Source organism: Rhizophagus irregularis, chromosome 5, assembly GCF_026210795.1.
Source record: "Rhizophagus irregularis chromosome 5, complete sequence".
Taxonomy (NCBI): domain Eukaryota; kingdom Fungi; phylum Glomeromycota; class Glomeromycetes; order Glomerales; family Glomeraceae; genus Rhizophagus; species Rhizophagus irregularis.
Window position 1 is genome coordinate 518,522 of NC_089433.1, and position 19,057 is coordinate 537,578.

The window sequence follows — 19,057 nt, forward strand, 5'->3', positions numbered from 1 at the left end:
TTGTAATTAAAAAATCAAAAAAAATGATTTTTTTAATTAAAAAACGTCAGACTTGATGTTTTTGTAATTAAAAAATCAAAAAAAATGATTTTTTTAATTAAAAAAACGTCAGACTTGACATTTTTGTAATTAAAAAATCAAAAAAAATGATTTTTTTAATTAAAAAAACGTCAGACTTGACATTTTTGTAATTAAAAAATCAAAAAAAATGATTTTTTTAATTAAAAAAACGTCAGACTTGACATTTTTGTAATTAAAAAAATCAAAAAAAATGATTTTTTTAATTAAAAAAACGTCAGACTTGACGTTTTTGTAATTAAAAAATCAAAAAATATTGGTTTTTTTTAATTAATAACATCAGTATTGACATTTTTTGTTAAAAAAATAAATATGAAGAAAAAATGTTTTTGTGTTATTTTTTATTATAATTTTATATGGAAAAATGCCAAAATGTTTTTTTCTTAATAGTAATGCAAAAAAAAAAGTTTTTGGCGTTTTTTTTTTAATAATATTATATGAAAAAATGCTGAAACGTTTTTTCTACAATTTTTTTTATTTTTTTGCAATATTTTATGAAATTTTAATGATCAACAAAAAAATGAAATTATGCAAATATTGAATGATGCAACAATTTAACAGGGACTTTTAGTGGCACAGGAAGAGTTTTTGCGAAAAGTTGGCATTAGAAGTTTTTTTCATTGACATTGACATTGACATTGACATTGACATTGACATTGACATTGACATTGACATTGTCACTGACATTGACATTGTCATTGACATTGACATAAAGTTATATAAGATTAATCTGAGAGTTTTTTACCAAAAAGGAAATTTTTTTATAAAAAGGGAAATGATTTTCAATTTCAAGGCAATTCAGCAGGTGTTTTAATAACAAATTGAGAAATGATTTCCATAGAAAATCTCGTGACAAAATTTATAATAAATTTAAAATAAATGATCAACAAATGATCAACAAAATCGTTACTAGTTTTATAAAAAACGCCCAATAATATCTTTTTATTGTTTTAATATGTTTTTCTAATTGATATTAAAAAAAACTCTTTCTTACAAATTGTTAAAAACGCTTAAAATCCGCAGTAAATATCTAACAATTTATAGAAAATGTCTGGAAACGCTAAACGAGGTGGTAGAGGTGGTAGACAAACACGTAGCTCAAGCCGTAATTCCCAAGCAGGTGGAAGTAGGCCAACTAGTCCTGAAAACCAGTTCACCTTCAGTGCACCGAAGGAAACTGCTACTCATCAAGAGAGTATTTGGAAAACTTATCAAAAGAAGCCGCAACCAACTTCTGATAAAAAGATGACAGAAGCCATGGAAGCTGAACGTGCTATGGATATGGAAAAAAGTATTGTTCAAGATACTTATGGCCCAAACTCCAAATCTTCTTCTGGTAATGACAAAGGGAAAGCTACTGATAAGTCCAAGGCGGTCGCGAAAGAATTGTTACGTGACCCTCCCTTACCTCCGCAGAATATTATAAACAACGTGAATGGAACCAATAAAGTTCTGACTCTTAACAAAGAAATTCCTTCAACTCCTCATAAGGATCAACAACAATCTGTTGTTTTGCCTAATCAGGATAAGATTAATCTGCAAGCCGATCAAGGGTCCCAGCCCATGGATGTTGATCCTAGTAATTCAAACAAAGACCCATCGATCATTACTATTGAAAAGGTTAAGGAGCACATTGCAATCGTCCCTTATGGTGAACTTCTTGGGGAAAAAACTACTAAACTTACTAAAATTAAAAAGGCTTTGAAGACGTATAATATTCAATACAACACACAATTACCTATCATTCAAATTGGTAAACAAGGAGCAAAGGTATCATTTTTGGATAAAGAAAAATTTGACCAATTTCTTAAAATGGAAATTGTTATTCAGGAGCAAAAAGAAGGTGATTCGGGTGTAGTGTTTAATGTGAAACTTCAACCTACCCCATTGAAGTCTGAGAAGGTGCCTACTACAAATGATAAGAATAGTGATATGTCACAAAATTCCAATAGTCGTACAATTCAAGTAATCGACATTCCTGCGTATAGGCAGGTACGCAAAATTCGTGAGTCCTTTGAAGATCTTGGTGAAATTGAGAAAATTTATACACGAGGTGCTGGTCTTTACCAAGTTGCTTTCATTACGTATAAAGATGCGAATTCTATTGATTATTTCAATGAACAATGGAGCTATCATATTAATAAAGACATAGTTAGAGTTTTACCCCTGTTATTGAGCAAGAAGGAACGCGAGAAAAGGAAGCAATTCTCGTTAAGATTATCAGGTTTACATTATCAAACTAGTGGTTATGATCTTAAGGAAGTTATGACACAATGTAAAGGGAAAACTTGTTTCATCCCAGCTGTTATGATTCGTGGTAAATATCAAAGGTGTCGTTATGCTTACATTCATTTTTCTTCACAAGATGATTTGGTGGCAGCCAGACAAATGAAAATTGAATTCAAAAAGGGTAACGCAGGTACTCGACAATTATACTGGAGTAAAGAGGAAGATCGCATTTGTAATATTTGCGGTAATCCCACTCATATGGCCAAAGACTGTACCAACAAAGATATTAACAAATCTCAATCTAAACGTTTTGTTAGTGACGCTGATAATTGGAAAAATTTGAAAAAGTCGTATGCGGATGCGGCTAAATCTAAACAAAAGCCCAGAAATAGTTCTAAATCTAATAATAATATTCCATCTGGATCACGTGATCTAGGAAAAGCTCGCAGCAATCATGATAATGATGATGACGATAGTGAAGATTTCAATAATCATCCGATGTTTTTAAAATTCAAGGAACAAATTATTAGCACTATAAGAAAGGTGGAAGACAAAATGCTTAAAATGGAATCACTCATTGGTGACACTGGCAAGCAAATTAGTGAAGTTGTTACTGCACAACAAGCACTTAAATGTGATAAAGCGCATCCGGTCCCAACTAGTACGAAAAAGAAAAATCAACAATCTGTTTCTGGTGCAGAAGTTAAAGCAGCGAAAAAACGCTGTAAAAGTGACTCTGAATCAAGTGAAGATGAAGATGAACTAGCAAATAAATCCGTTCTTCAATCACAACAATTTCAGAAATCTGATCAAAATATCCAAAGCATTGTTGCACAACAAAAACAAATACAAGAAAACCACAAGGAAACTAAATCCTTACTTTCATCACTTTACAACATATTAGCTGGCGGCCCTTCAGCTTCATCATTATTGGGGGATAATGATGAAGTTTTTGATGATTCTGTCGTATAATTATTTTTAATGATGAACAATAATATAATATCTCCCTCTAGTTCGACTTCTCAACAACAAAAAAATTTCCCCCAAATAGAAAATAACAATCCATTAATTACTAAAAATTTTTTAAAAAATTCTTCAATAACGAAAATAGCTACTACGAATATTCGTACCCTTAGTAAAGACAAATTAATTTTCACGTTAGATGCGATGAAAAACAATGATATTGACATATATGGATTAGCCAAGACTAATCTTTCTTATAGACAATCGAAAATATGGCAACAACAATTTGGTTTCCATGGTTATTTTGATTATTCACAACAAGGGGGTAAAGGTCAAGGTGTAGGAATTATCGTTAGCAATAAATACGATATTTTTGTTCATAAAGCGGTTGGTCATAAAGGCCGTGTTATATATCTAGACTTAAATTTTAGTCAAAAGAAAAATGTTAGGTTAATTCAGGTGTACATTAACGCTAATAAAAAAGAAAGACCACAAATTGAGGAGCTATATCAATATATTGAAAATACTATCGATGATGCGAAAAACAAGAATATGGAAATAATCATTATGGGTGATTTCAATATTAATTATAGAAAATATTTGATGGCATTTGTTAATAATAGATGGTATTTCAAATTGTTCAAAATGCTAGAAAACAGACACCTCTTAGATACAATTCCAATATTTAATGAAGATGACGAAAATATATATACTTATATTCCGCCTAATGATTCTAATGAAAAATCAAGAATAGATTATATTTGGGCTTCATTACCAATACTTGGCCAAAGTTTGAATAGTACTGTAATAGAAAATGATCATTTTACAACTAATCATAATACTGTCACTTTATCGCTTGATACACAATTATTTATAGGAAAAACATTACCTAAGATTAACAAAAGTAAAAAGAAAATAACTCGTACTGTGTTTTTATATGATGAAATGGATCAGGAAGATGATGAATTTACATGGGATAATTTCCGTTGTAAACGGTCGAATATCAAGCACGAAAAGATGATAAAATTCAACCACCAAATGTAATTATTAAATATTAAGAACGAACAAATTAATTATGGATTGGCGTAGATGGATAAATAATTAGCCGAAAAGGATAAACATTTAGGAAGAGTAATAGGAATCCCATAATTTTTACGAACTCAAATTTTTAGTGATATATAAACTAAGTGATATCTATAATGTTGATAAACATTTAGGAAGAGTAATGATCTACATGATGTAATATTTATTGAATGATTGACAAGGAACCAATAGGATAAATAGAGTCGATCAATTGCGGCTTAGCAATCTTTAACAATAAGAACGATAAGAAAGAATAATTATAAGTCACAAAAGATAGATTATAAGCAAAACACATAAAGCGAATTAAAAGAACATATAAAATAATGTCAGAAAGATTAAAGAACACAAAATAATGTAAAAGATAATATAAAAAGATAGTATAAAGATGGAACGTAAAAGATAATATATTAAAAAGATAGCATATTAAAAGATAGCATATTAAAAGATAGCGTATTTAAAATATAGATAGTATATTAGAAAAATAGTTCAAAGATAATATGTAAAAAGAACATAAAAGATAGTATATAGACAGAATAGAAAGTAGCATAAAAATTGTATATATAGAGAGCGGAATTCAAAGTAATTCCATAGTTCTCATCCACAGAACTCAATAAAAATATAAGTTTCATTTAATTATTTGTTAATGAAGTATAATTTTAATTAAAGGTAATAGGTTCGCCCTAAACTTTAATTAATGTTCGCTTAATTAATTTTAATTGAATAAAAATGGAAATTTTAAGATGAATTAAATGTACACTTTTGAAAAGTAATAATTCGTAGCGAGAGCTATCGAAGTTTGAAATTAAAGGTAAAAGTGGATATAATTTGGGGAAAATTTAGAGAAGTAAATTTTATTTTATATCGTTTAATGTTTTATATTACTAATGCTATTTACGTTGTGAACTAAGAATGTTGTCGTTATATGTTGTTGTATGTTGTTCGTTGATTATGTTGTTTGTTAATTATGCCGTTGATTATTTGCTTGTTCGTTTAATCGTTCGTCCGTTCGTTTATTCGTTCGTTCGACCATGAGAATGCCCGTTCGATGTGGCAACTCTGTAAATTGATGACAGAGGGAATTGGGGATCTCACCGTGCTGGTTTGGATCATGAAATCGAAAGACTTAAACTAAAGGATCGATCGATCACAAAAAGAAAACATGTTGATCATGTGTGGGATTCTCTTAGACAACTTATCATGAAATCTGCTAATGAAAATATAAAAAACAAAAAAGTTATAAAACAGAAAATCAAATGTGCTCCTGAGAAAAAGTTGTCCGTTTACTTTGACTTAAGATATATTATTAATCGTATTCAAGAAATCCGCTCATGTATCACAGGATTAAGAAACTATCCAAATCAGGAAACGATCGACAAATGGATTAATTATCAAAACACGATAATTAAACTAAAAGACAAGTACGAGTTAGTTACTTCTGATACTAGTTTTAATTTCTTAAATAATGATCAGTTCCATAGTTATCTTGACGAACTTAATGAAATTAGAAAACAATTGAGAATTGTTTTTAAACTTAAACTTAACATTATAGAACAAGAACAAATTATTTCTAACATCAAAAAGCGATGTGATAATTATAAAGATGATCAAGGGAGAATGATTCAATCTATTACAGAAAAAGAAATGGTTTCTATTTCAATTGAAAAAATTTATAAGAAAGATCATAATGGTAATGAAGTTTTAATTACAGATGAGAATCAGGTGATGGAAGAAACAAATTGTCATTTTCAAACAGTAGCGGGCTCTGTTAATAGAAAGAAACCAATACAAGGCAGATGGAAAGAACAATATAAACCACAGCCTCATATTAACGAAAATATATATTCTAGTATTATGGATGCTCCATCTTATGATGAATGGTTAGATATTATTCGACAACTATCTAATGGAAAAGTGACAGGACCTTCAGGCGTGTCGAATGAAATGTTGAAACATCTAAGTGATGATTGTAATCATATTTTATATTATTTAATTTGTAAGATTATAGAATTGGGATATTTACCAAAACAATGGAAAGAAGCGACGGTCTTTCCTATTGCTAAACCTAAACCCTTTAATTGTGAATTATCAAACTCTCACCCTATTACTCTTTTAGAAACCACTTGAAAAGCACTCATTTCTTTGCTAAATCGTCGTTTAGCAATTATTTTGAAAGATAATAACGTATTAAAGGCAAACCAATTCGCAGGTCTGCCTAAACAATCAACATTTGAACCGATAAGGATTATGAACAAAGTTATTCAAGATTCAATCGATAATAATAATGAATTATGGATACTCTCTTAGGATATGGGAAAGGCCTATGATCGTGTGAACATCTTTCAACTCAAAAAAGCGATGGATAGAATTAAAATTCCTAACGATTTTTCATCCTTCATTTTAGAACTTTTTAAAGATAGAAAAAATCAAGTAATCACTGCGTATGGAAAAACTACACCTTATGATGTTCTTACAGGAATCGATCAAGGAGAAGTTATTTCACCGTTGCTTTGGTGTATTTATTACGATCCTCTTTTAGCAGAAATTGATAAACAACAATTGGGATATAATATTTCTTATATATCAAAATCAGTTGTTCAAGAAGAAGGTGTTCTTAATCAACAAAATGTTTCCATTATGGCGTATATGGATGATACTCAATGGATTACTGATGAAAAATCAAAATTGGAAAAAATGTTATACATCGCTGATACATTTTATCGTCTTAACGATATTCAAATTAACAAAGAAAAGTCTGAGCTTATGATGCGGTCTACAACTGAGAAGCGTAAATATTCTCATAATTACAATAATAAAATTTCAATCAAGTTTGGTCGTGAAGAAATTAATATTAAAGCCAAACATCCACACGAACCTATGCGTATCCTGGGAGTATATTTCAATATTGAACATGATGGCAATTATTTGATGTTCAAGATTAAAAATGAAATAGACCATTTAGTTAATCTTATGTATAAAAAGAAGATTACTGATAAACATATTTTATATATATTTAATAGAATTATCGTCCCTCGAGTTGAATACTGGTCACAAGTTATGGCTTTATCAAAAACACAAACAGAATCTTTAATTATTCCTTTTAGAAGGATGTTTAAAAACAAACTAAAATTCGCTCGTTCAGCGCTTAACGCTATACTCGATAATCCTTATATATATGGATATAGAGATTTTTACGACAATCAACTTCAAGCCAAAATTACGGATTTTTGTATTCAACTTAACGACAATGGTCTTTTAGGAAAAGTTACTGAAATTCGTTTAAAATCCTTACAGGATCAATTATGGACATCGCGCCCATTAATAGAAAAACTTCCTTATAATCGTGTTCCGCACACACGAAAAAATAATTATATTCTTAATATGCTTTTATTATGCTATGATAATAATATTTCGTTAGAATATTTAGATGATAATATTTTTCCATCAATTAAAGGAGGTAAAATTCCTTTGGAAGACGTGGTAGATAATGCATATTATTCTAAACATAGGAAGAGACTTCGTGAAAAGAATATCTTATTTTTAGATCAAATTATTTCAGGTGATAAATTTCGTTTATTGTTATGGAAAGAAATACTTATTAAGGCTTATATTCCTATTTTTTCACAACGGAAAGAAACTAAATGGTATTCAGATATTAGAAATTTAATTACTTCAGATGGTGTTCATTTGAATCATAATATAACACAATTATTTGGCGCTCGTGTTGATAATGTGGAAGAGACTCGATCATATGATATTACTAAAAAAAATAGATCTTTAGTTGCATGTTATAATTCACAATTTAACTCTGTAGTCATTGGAAAGATTCAAGGAATAGATGAAACAAAACGACCTGTTATTAAACATTTTCATATTGATATGTCTCGATGTACCGATACACATACTTATATATATCAATGTATGGAATATGGATGTGCTGCTAATGCATCATTATCAACTCGATCACCTTGTACGTTTTCTGCTGACTGGGAATGTTTAGTACCATTATTAACAGATTCTCAATTTGCGCCTAGTCAACTTACAAACTTAATAGAATTTAATATTTTTGACATTTTTGATTTTGCAAAAAAGAAATATGATATTATAAATCAAGCGTTAACGCAAAATCACGTGATTTCTCCTTCTTCACAATTACAAGATAATATAATTTTAGATTTATTAGATTCTTCAACTTCAAGAAATGACTTGTTAACTATACAACGAACATTAGCTCCTTTTGACAATAACAATTATTATATTTTTGAATTTTACACTGATGGATCTTTAATCGAATTAGGTACTGAGCAGTGTAGTATCAGTTGCGCCTTCGCTCAGATTAGTGATTTGTTTGATATACCTCATGTCGAATTTTATTCTACTATTGATAAATGGCCTTCTGCATATAGAGGAGAATTGTTAGCTGTTCTTTTAGCATTAAGCGTTGTTCCAAAAAATAGTAAAGTTAGAATTAACACAGACTCGCTTAACGTGATTACTCAATTTGAAAAATTGAAGAAGTCAAGATTTTCTCAAACCTCACGTGAATACTTTAAGGCTAATAATAATTTCTTATGGGCTATTTTATGTAGAATCATATTAACATTGAACTTGCATGTGGAAATGTTTAAGGTTGTTGCTCATGGTGATGATATGGGTAATAATTATGTAGATAATTTGGCGAAAATTGCACATACTGATCAAGATCGCTATATAGTTTTACGACAGAATGCTTGTATGATGAAAGTTCTTCCTTGTTGGAATGGAATTATTATTGAAAATAAGCTGCGCTCATTTTTGAAAAATATATGCAACTACAAAGGTTTAGAAAAATTTATTAATTTGAATAGAAATTCTAAATATCGCACGCTAGAAGTCGACTGGACATCCACATTTAGTTGTTTAAATTGTGACATAAATAACAATGAAACTTCTGTTTCTTCTTCTAAAACGAAAGCTCAAAAAGTTCACTTGTTAATTGAAGAAATTCCTACAATTGAACAGATGAAGAAATCATTGTTTGACTTATATGATGGTTGGATGTGCCCTATATGTGGTCTACAAGACGAAACCTTTAATCATGTCTGGACGTGTAGTGGTTATTATGATATTATTAACAACATTCGAGATAAGACTATTGATCATCTCTTAACTTGGATATTAGAATATAATGATAATATACAAGATTTTAATGCTCTTATGGCACTTGATATATGGGATATATCTTATGATCCTAACGTGTTTACTTTTATTGACTTGATTAAAGGTATTATACCTATGTCACTTTCAGAATTATTGAATTCCTGGACTACAAAGAAAAATGTTGTTGATGTTTTGGTTCAAATGAGACAGTTTATTTTTAATGCTATATTCGAAGAAGTTTGGATTCCAAGGTGTTCGCATTTGAAGGAATTTGAACATTCTATAGGATTAACTAAAAAGAAAAAATTAGAATTCAAAAGCGTTCGTTCATTACCTAGTAATAATAGTAGTTATACTAATAATATTCATTATGATTCTTTAGATAGTGTTAGGAATTACATTTATTTTGGTAAAAATATAATAGAATTTTATACTAATCTTACTTCGTAGCGCCATCGTAGATTTTAGTAGTTTGATTTATATAATTTTATAGGGTCAATTTTACTTTCTTCTGCAGGGCGGGCTTCAACTTACCAAGTTTCGGCTAGTGTATGGGAGGTAGTGGGTTAATTAAAGAAATGGTTTTTAGGTGTAGTTGGTTATATCTTTAATAGTTTCGTATTTAATTGCCCCACCGTCGAAGTAGATTCTTCTGATAGTTTAGTTCATTTTTTTATTTTACTTCTTCATTTCTGATATGTTTATAAAATTTGTATTCGCTAACTATTACTGTTCAATAAAAATAAAAAATATGTTTTTCTAATTAAGCAACAATTTTTTTTTTAATTCTACAAGTAATAAAATTTGACAGGAGATTTTTTTTAAGGTTCAAATGCTGTAATGATGGCTTTATAATATTATAGATTAAGCACATTATTAGACAAATAAAAAAAAATTTAACATTATACTAATTAAAAAAATAAATTTAGTAATTATTATTATAAATCTCGTATAATTAGATTTGTCTCTATTAATAAGATTTGGTTACAAATAATTAGGCAAGTAAATAAAATTATTTATTTTCCATGAAAAAAATTATATTAAATTCTTTTGATTATTATTGTTAGAAAGAAAATTACATCAAAACTTTCCACTAAAAAAAAAATAAAAAATAAAATTTTCGTTAAAAGGAAATTTTTTTTGTTCTACCTAATGATAATAATATTGATATAATTGTGAGTATTCAAGTAAAAGACTCATTTAATACCATGATTTATAGCCGTTTCAAAATGAAGGAGTGTATCAAAAAAATGATTACGGAGTTGAACCCAAAAAATTCAATTTTGGAAAAATAGTAAACTTAAAAACTGGAGTTTTTTTTGATTTCTCAACTTGAAATACCTCTTTTTTTTTCTAAAAACACTGGGAAATCTCGGGTTTTTGAAATATTTAAAAAAGTATTTTTTTTTTTGGTGAATATTTTAGCGTATATTAAAGTACTAATATTATAATTATTATTGAAATTATTGTTTTAATTTAGATAAGCCTTAAAAAGAAAAAACTAATAAAAGATGCTCTTCTTTCTACATAATTTCATTATTCTAAAAGGAATAATATAATAGTGAATTTTTTTTCGGTAATGGTAATTATTACGTACACTTTACTTAAGTTAATCATTATTTTCATAGTAATTTCAGTGATTAAGATTATGTATTATATCCTTTCAGGTACAAAAAGAATAAATAGAAGTCAAAATGTTAATAAATCCATAATTATGTATGTACAGTATGTACTTTATTTATATGATAAAAGCTTTATAAAATTCAAATGATATATATATTGGGAATTGATATCCATGAAAGGCTCATATTTACAGAGTTTTTACAGAAATAACGGTAAAATTTTTTGTAGGGAGATTGTCTTTTTTAAAAACATTTATTAATATTTTTATGATTTGTCAATACAAGAAACATTTACTATTTGAGCATAATTTTTACACTTTATTCATTCTTAATTTTTTACGCCTCATGGAAGATACAATTGTCATGGTTTCACGATATAAAGATAAAATATCGTAAAATAAAAACATAAATAGATTTTCTTTTTGTTTAAATTTACACAATCTAAAATTGCATAATAACATTTTCAAAATTATTATTGATTCACGGATATGCAACAAATTTACGATCCTTCAATGTTGGTCACCTTCGTAATAATAACTACTCTATACGGATATTATGGAATACCTTACATTTCTTTCATTTACCATATTTACTAGACAAGGTTCATTTAACTAATCATAAAATATTATTATTAATCGAAAAATTATTTTCCTATCATAATGACAAAAAAAGCTTATGTTAAAAATGAGCAAGCGTCATCATCTAGCTTTTATTATCGTTTAATTAAAATAAATTTCTTAAAATTTTTCATTCAAACTAAATTTATTTTACTATTTTATTTTTGAAAAAAAAATTATATGATGTATACATTACCGAAACAATAATACTGAAAATACGAAGTAAAATTATTTTTTACTTGAACTTTACAAAACGTACGAAGCATTTGTCTAAATTTGGACCTGAATCTCCATCATTTTAACCATTTCGGGTTAGATCTTTTTATGATGATCAGCAGCATTTCTTTGTCACAAAATCACAAAAATAGTAATGTTTGTATAAAATAGTTGTACAAATAGTAATTAATACAAATGTGCGCAATTATTGAATTTTGTTCAATTCATAATTTTTTTTTTCTTTTGCTTTTAATAATTCTGAAATTTACTTCGAGTAAGACGTAGTTATTTATTTATATAACTAAAATTAAAATTATAATTCACAACTAAAATTAATTAATATGGATGAAAAGCCAAAAAATTTATGGAAGAAAGTTGATCATAGTAAATATCAGGTAATAACACTTTAATATTTTTAAGAATTATAATTATTTATTGAATTTTTATAGTTAAAAATATTAATAATTTTTTGTCTATTAAAAGAGACATGTTACAATTTCTACTATTGATTCAACTATTGAATCAGAAAATGTAGATGAAAGAATAGTTTATATAGAAGATTTAGAAAAAAGAAGACAAGCATATGGAATATGTGGAGAATGTAAAGAACCTGGCACAGGAGCAGATTGGTGTCAAACTTGTAATGCTAAAAGATTTAAGGATAACTTTAAAAATTGGACTAGTGGAAATAAACATATTGATGAATTTATACAGCAATCACAACTTAATGCTGTATATAATTTTAATTGTCTTGAATGGATACCTTTTGAAAAATTTCAAAATGTCACTTATATTGCAGAAGGTGGTTTTGGTAAGATTTATTCAGCAGAATGGCCTGAAGGACATATTGAATATTGGGATATTGAAAATCAAAAGTGGTATAGAGATAGTTATAAATATGCATTGAAAAGTTTGAATAATTCTTCTAATATATGTTCAGATTTTTTAAATGAGGTAATTTAAATTTACTTTGTCTTATATATAAGGATTGTTATTTGCATTTATTTATTAATAAAATTTTTCCTTTTTGATAATAATCAGATTAAATCTCATCTTCAGATTCATCTTGATTTTATTGTTCCATGTTTTGGAATTACTAAAGATCCAAGTAATAAAGAGTTTATGATGGTTTTATTTTATTGTAAAACTGGAAATTTGAGAAATTATTTAAATAAATCTAAAGATTACGTCAATTATAAATCAAAAATTGATAAATTACAACACATTACAAGAGGACTTTTAGATATTCATAATGCTGAAAAAGTTCACAAAGATTTTCATTCAGGCAATATATTACTTGATAGGTGTTTTCCATATATAAGTGATTTAGGAATGTGTCAACCAGTAAATATAAAGCAATCAGTTAATGAAGAAGGAATTTATGGAGTATTACCATATATGGCACCAGAAGTTTTACGCGGATACCAATATACAAAAGCAGCAGATGTTTACTCATTTGGAATAATAATGAATGAATTTCTTTCTGAAGAAATTCCTTTTAATGATATTCCTCATGATGAATTTTTAGCTATTAAAATATGTAAAGGATTTAGGCCAACAATTTCTAAAGATGTACCAAAGTTATTTACAGATTTGATAATAAAATGTTGGGATGCTGAAATAAAAAATAGACCAACCACTAAAGAATTGTATCAGATATTAACAAAATGGTATGACGAAATTATAGCTGTTAAAGATAGTGAAGATGCTAAAGATAGTGAAAATGGTGACAATAGTCAAACTAATGAAGATGGTGAAGATGGCGAAGATAGTGAAAATGGTAACAATAGTCAAAATAGTGAAATATATTTTCAAATTAAAGAGTGTGATAAAATTAGAGAAGAAAAATTCAAAAACAGGTCAAATGAAGATAAATCCAAAAGCTTCCAAACACACCCACAAGCATTTTATACTAGTAGACTTTTAAATTTTAAAAATCTTCCAAACCCAGTAAATACTTCAGATTTATCAGATTTATCATTTTTTCAATTCAGTTCAGGTAATTAAATTTAATTTTTGTTTATCATATAATCACTTTACATTATTTATGTTATTTTATTTTTAATAGATGCTAATTATATTGCTCAATCAACATCAGATCCAAGTAAGTATTTTCATAATTATCATTATTGTAATTATTTTATTTACATTTGTTAACATTTAAATACTATGAATACATAATATACAGTTTCAGAATGCTTAGATTGTTTAATTAAGTGAATTGGGTGAGTTATTATTTATTTGTAATTTACTAATATTTCCTAATTTATCTAATCTATTTTTTTTTTATAGAACTAAATGAAATTTGTCAAGATAGTGAACATAATATTGAATGAAGTTTTCTTTCAGTGAAGTTTAGAGTCAAATAGTTTAAATTACTAGTTTGTGTACTGAAGTTAGTTTACTTTTATTTTTCTTTCATTATGCTTTATAAATTATCTTTAATTTTTTTATTTACATAGTATATTATAGTATATATACAGTAGATTAATTGGATTTATATTTATGAATATTCTATATAAATAAAAAATTTTTTTTATGCTTATTTGATGATCATTAAATGTAAAACTGTGATATATTTGCAACTGCCAATATTCCACTCAATGTATTTATAAAAATAATATTAATTATTGTGTGTAATAAATGTTTTGGTTGAGCTGATAGAGTTTTAGACTGTGTCTCATTTTCAATATACCTTTAAATAACATAATTAACTAGCATAATAATCGAGTAATATATAAATTTTACATTTCATATGGTTTTTAGAAGCTTATTTATTTTCCCACTCGTTTAAATATTCAATAACTTTACTTTTTATAGATCAATAATTACATTTAAATTTAAAATAAGATATTTAAAATAGGAGATATGTATGAGTTTAGATAATAAAATTTAAATAAAATGACAATAAAGAAAAAATCCTATAATGTCTCGCTAGCATATTTACGAGTTCATTCCCTAACAGTAGCTTCCTACCTATTACGATCAGTCTTGTACAATTGAGATATTTCGAGCATTAAATAACATTCTAATTTATTTTAGTTGAAATTAATCAGATCATTCAATAAAATAATGAATCATCCGAAGACCAATGGTCACCAGCAATTACCATCTCTAGGGGTAATAATACAAATTTTTTATGAGTATATGTGGAATTTTTTATTATATAAAAAAAATATTAATCAAATCTTTTTTTCTATCAAATACTCTCGGGAATTTGTCAATTGTTGAGAGATCCAAACTCATCAATTTAGAAGGTGATCGCTAAACACACCAAAAGCTAAATTCTCAGTAGTTGAGTTTATAACCACACGCATAGCATGTTCACTGGAATTTGGAAGCCATTGAATAACAACTCATTCACGAAGGGATACTATTATATATGGAAACAACACATTTTCTTCACTCTTTCTTTTTTTCTATATTTAGTTATAGGTTATTACACAATTTGTCACACCATCATCACTTGACATATTTCAATATATTTATTAAGTAACAAAAAATATTATACTCTCTTTGAATAAAAAACAAATCAAAAAAATAGGAAGTTTATTTAAATCAATTTGACAGGAATGTTCGAATTGTTTTTTTACTTTCTTCGCTTCCTCTAGAATAGGGAATGGTAGACATATTATTGTTTTCAGAATCAATACTACTGAGTGTTCATTTACTTCAGAAATATTTGGTTATTCATCCAGTTCCTGCTCCGAACATCCTATTCAAATAGACTAAAATTAGGTTGCAATAAGAAAAACAAAAAATTAAAATAGTAATTATTGCTCCAAAAGTAATTTACAAACACTTTGATAAAGTCCAGTAATTATCTCATTTGTGTTCGGTTCAGGCTCTCCAACTCCAAGTACTTTAAATACAATATGGTTATTTTCAAGATCAAAAGGAGACGAGCGGGATGGTCAACTCCCAGAATAAAACTCCCAAACAATAATATCATCATTTCTCATTTAGTTTTATGGAATTGTTTGATTGAGCATTCTAGGATCCATATAAGGCATTATTCCCCATACTTCAGTATTATCACAACCTTCCCTATTCTAAAATCTGATAATATATTATTAGGATGCTAAAAAAGAAAACGTTAGTTGTGAATTATACTTACTTTTTCCACGTGTAACAATATGTGAATTATTCTGAAAGTCTTTCGATCTTATAATAATCAAGAGATGTCGGACTTGACGTAAATTCAATAACTACATTGCGTAATAAAAATTATTTGAAATACTATACTTAATCTTGATAATAAAATAGTACTCACTCTACCTGAAAATAAATAAATTTTTTAATTTCTTAGCCAAAGATGACGCATTATATCCAACTTTTCTTGTCTCTAGACTTTGGTCTATATACGCCAGAACAATTTTATGAATCATGTAATTGTACATAAACCTTTGTCAATTATTGCCCTAGCATCCCACAAATTGAGGTATCTGGTATGGCTTGGTTAGCATTTTATCATAAAGACCTCTACTTACCTTTTGGGGCATCAGCTAACAACACTTTTGGTTTTTTATCTGAGAGTGAATGGCAGTATATAATATAATTTTGAGACGAATTAAAATTTAGTTTTTACTTCCTATATACCAAATCTTATGAAACTTTTTAATCAAGGGCGATTCTTTACATGATAATGATAATTGTTATATAAATCATTAGGATACTGCATTTGTACTAAAGTCGGTTAAAAGATAAAGCACGATAGAGTACTCATTCTGTCGCTAAAAATATAGATTTATTTTTAATCGCGAAGAGGTGAAATGTACTTTTTCCTTTGTACAAAAAACCGAACATAACTCTCTTGTGATCTTTTTAAATTTTTATAATTAGATTTAACGAAATTTAGTACAAATATATATCAATATTAAAATTCCGACAATATATTTATATACAATATATATTTTTCCTTTATATATTACTAGACTAACTAGAGTTAAGCTTTTAGATAGTTAAATAATCAATAAATAAATAAATAATTTATATACAAAATTGCACTAATATGTACAGTACTATATACAGTAAAATAACTAATATTAGGACTAAGGAGTTTAAAGAATCCCAAAAATAAGCTACATGGCCAACATTATTAAATTTTCCGGCATTATGTGCAATTCAATAAATTTTTTTATCCTAATGTCACATGAGATTATCAAGTTTTTTTATGAATAAAAGGTTATGGAGGCGTGATTTTTTTCCTAATTAAAATGATTCATAGATATCAATAACCAATATTGGACCATAATGAAATTGATAAGAGAAAATATATATCGAAAAAATTCATTACTTTATAATTTTCACAATTCAACACGAGGTGATTCACGATATATAACGGTTGTTGTTGGATTTCCTTTATATGGACTGAAGATTTGTGTAATAATTTTGGCATATTCATAATTGTCACAAGTCACAATATAGACTCCACCATCACTATTTTTAACAAATTTCTCCATTCTTTTCATATCAGTATTCATTTTGTGAGAACATGACATACAATTATCACAATCTCTAGATCCACCTAACATATCTGCAATCAAATGACACCGTTCATCTCCCTTTTTAGCACATTTACAAGATTGTTTAAATTTCTCGCCTTTTTTAAGAAAAATTTTTCCTTCAATTGTACCCTTACAATCCCTTGACCGGCTTGACGAAGTGGTAGGTTTAACTTTCTTTACTTTCTTTTTATCTTTTTTCAAAGGACAATTACCTTTAAAGGGACATTTTGGTTCATAATGATTATTCGGTTTTCCACAACAACTACATGTAAATTCTCTGCTTTTAACTAAAGGAATAAAAGCAAGAATCATTAAAAATAAAGAATAGACGAAAATTCGTGAAAAAATCATTTTTCTACGATTACGTGTTAAGAAAAATCCGGATTTGTATTTTAAATGTTTTGCATACTAAAACGTTACACTGAACTAGTTACACGTTATACAACATGCTAATATGACAATCCTGATAATCCGGATCTTGCTCCGAAGTGAAGAGCGATCATCTAATTTTTTTTTTTTAGAACAAGAATACGCCTTCAATCATGATTTTCAGAACATCAGGAACTTATTCTGTAAATCTGAAACTTCCATATTAATGGTGAATCAGCGATTCAGCGCACAAAGGTTCTTCAGGCATTTCGGATATCTTGTCGCTTTGTGAATAAAGCAATTTTCGGTATTTACGAAGTTCCTAATGGTCACAATAAAAATAATTTGGATTAACAGCGATAAATATGGAAAAGGTATAGAGCCTTCCGGTCATATCTTGAAGAGTGAGCGTCTACACCGTCTACACTGTAACGGTTAGTGATTGGCATTTTGGGAGTCTAAGGAAGTTGAAAAAAAAAAGTTCGCCCCGAGCCCACTTTTCGTAAGTTGCATTCAGAAAAACTCGGACCCCATATCATATATGGCGGCAGAGTGTTTAATTTTGGTTCCTCTTGGATTTATTTAAAGATACTAAAGGCGGCCAAACCTTCACTCATTTTATTTAGTACTGCAGAAAATTTTCGTGAAATGAAGAGTACAAGGAAGAATTTTAACTAGCGGTGATCATGTGAAGTAAACAAAATAAAGTTTAATTGGTTAAAAAAACTACACTAAAATTTTTAAGGTAACCCATTATGTATTGTGTGAGGGGACGATGATTTTCTGCAGTAACACAGTAATACACCGCAAATTCTGTGAAATATCACCCCTGCATTGTGTTCAAACTTGAATATAACAGTAACTATATGGTAGAAGGCAGATAATACTATAATAGTTAAGATTAATCATTGCGGCGGATTAAAAAACCCATGCTGCGTCCTCGGGGGAAAATTGCTCATTTTTGACTGTTTACTAATAAATAAGTGACAAAAATACAGAGTTCACCGTATCACGTGATCAGTGGCTGCGGTTATTTTTTCGGTGATTCTAAAAATGACAATATGGTAGAACAGGTCCATTGTATCAATAACTTTGTCATATTACTATACAATAATACCATTAAAATAAACAATTATAAATCTTTCGTTCCTTTCTTCTTTCGAAGTTTTTCGTCATTTTGTGAGAAAGTCGTTCTCTGATCTCCTCGTTAACGAACATTTTAGCTGCTTGCTTCAGA

General features: G+C 28.0%; 3 protein-coding genes across 3 annotated transcripts; 2 read left to right on the plus strand and 1 right to left on the minus strand.

The window, feature by feature from the left end:
- Window positions 1-1,125: 1,125 nt before the first annotated feature.
- On the plus strand, window positions 1,126-2,219 carry OCT59_024674 (uncharacterized protein; the record flags this gene model as incomplete). Its single annotated transcript, XM_066133169.1, has 2 exons — window positions 1,126-2,070; window positions 2,208-2,219. The coding sequence occupies 2 exons, from the start codon at window positions 1,126-1,128 to the stop codon at window positions 2,217-2,219; spliced, it is 957 nt and encodes a 318-aa protein (XP_065991596.1).
- Window positions 2,220-12,285: 10,066 nt separating this feature from the next.
- OCT59_024675 (uncharacterized protein) lies at window positions 12,286-14,280 on the plus strand (the record flags this gene model as incomplete). Its single annotated transcript, XM_066133177.1, has 4 exons — window positions 12,286-12,339; window positions 12,428-12,584; window positions 14,133-14,160; window positions 14,262-14,280. 4 exons carry the CDS (start codon window positions 12,286-12,288, stop codon window positions 14,278-14,280), a joined length of 258 nt encoding a protein of 85 aa, XP_065991597.1.
- A 2,565-nt stretch (window positions 14,281-16,845) lies between these two features.
- OCT59_024676 (uncharacterized protein) lies at window positions 16,846-17,763 on the minus strand (the record flags this gene model as incomplete). Its single annotated transcript, XM_025322849.2, has 1 exon — window positions 16,846-17,763. One exon carries the CDS (start codon window positions 17,761-17,763, stop codon window positions 17,251-17,253), a length of 513 nt encoding a protein of 170 aa, XP_025165216.2. The 3' UTR covers window positions 16,846-17,250.
- Window positions 17,764-19,057: the final 1,294 nt, after the last annotated feature.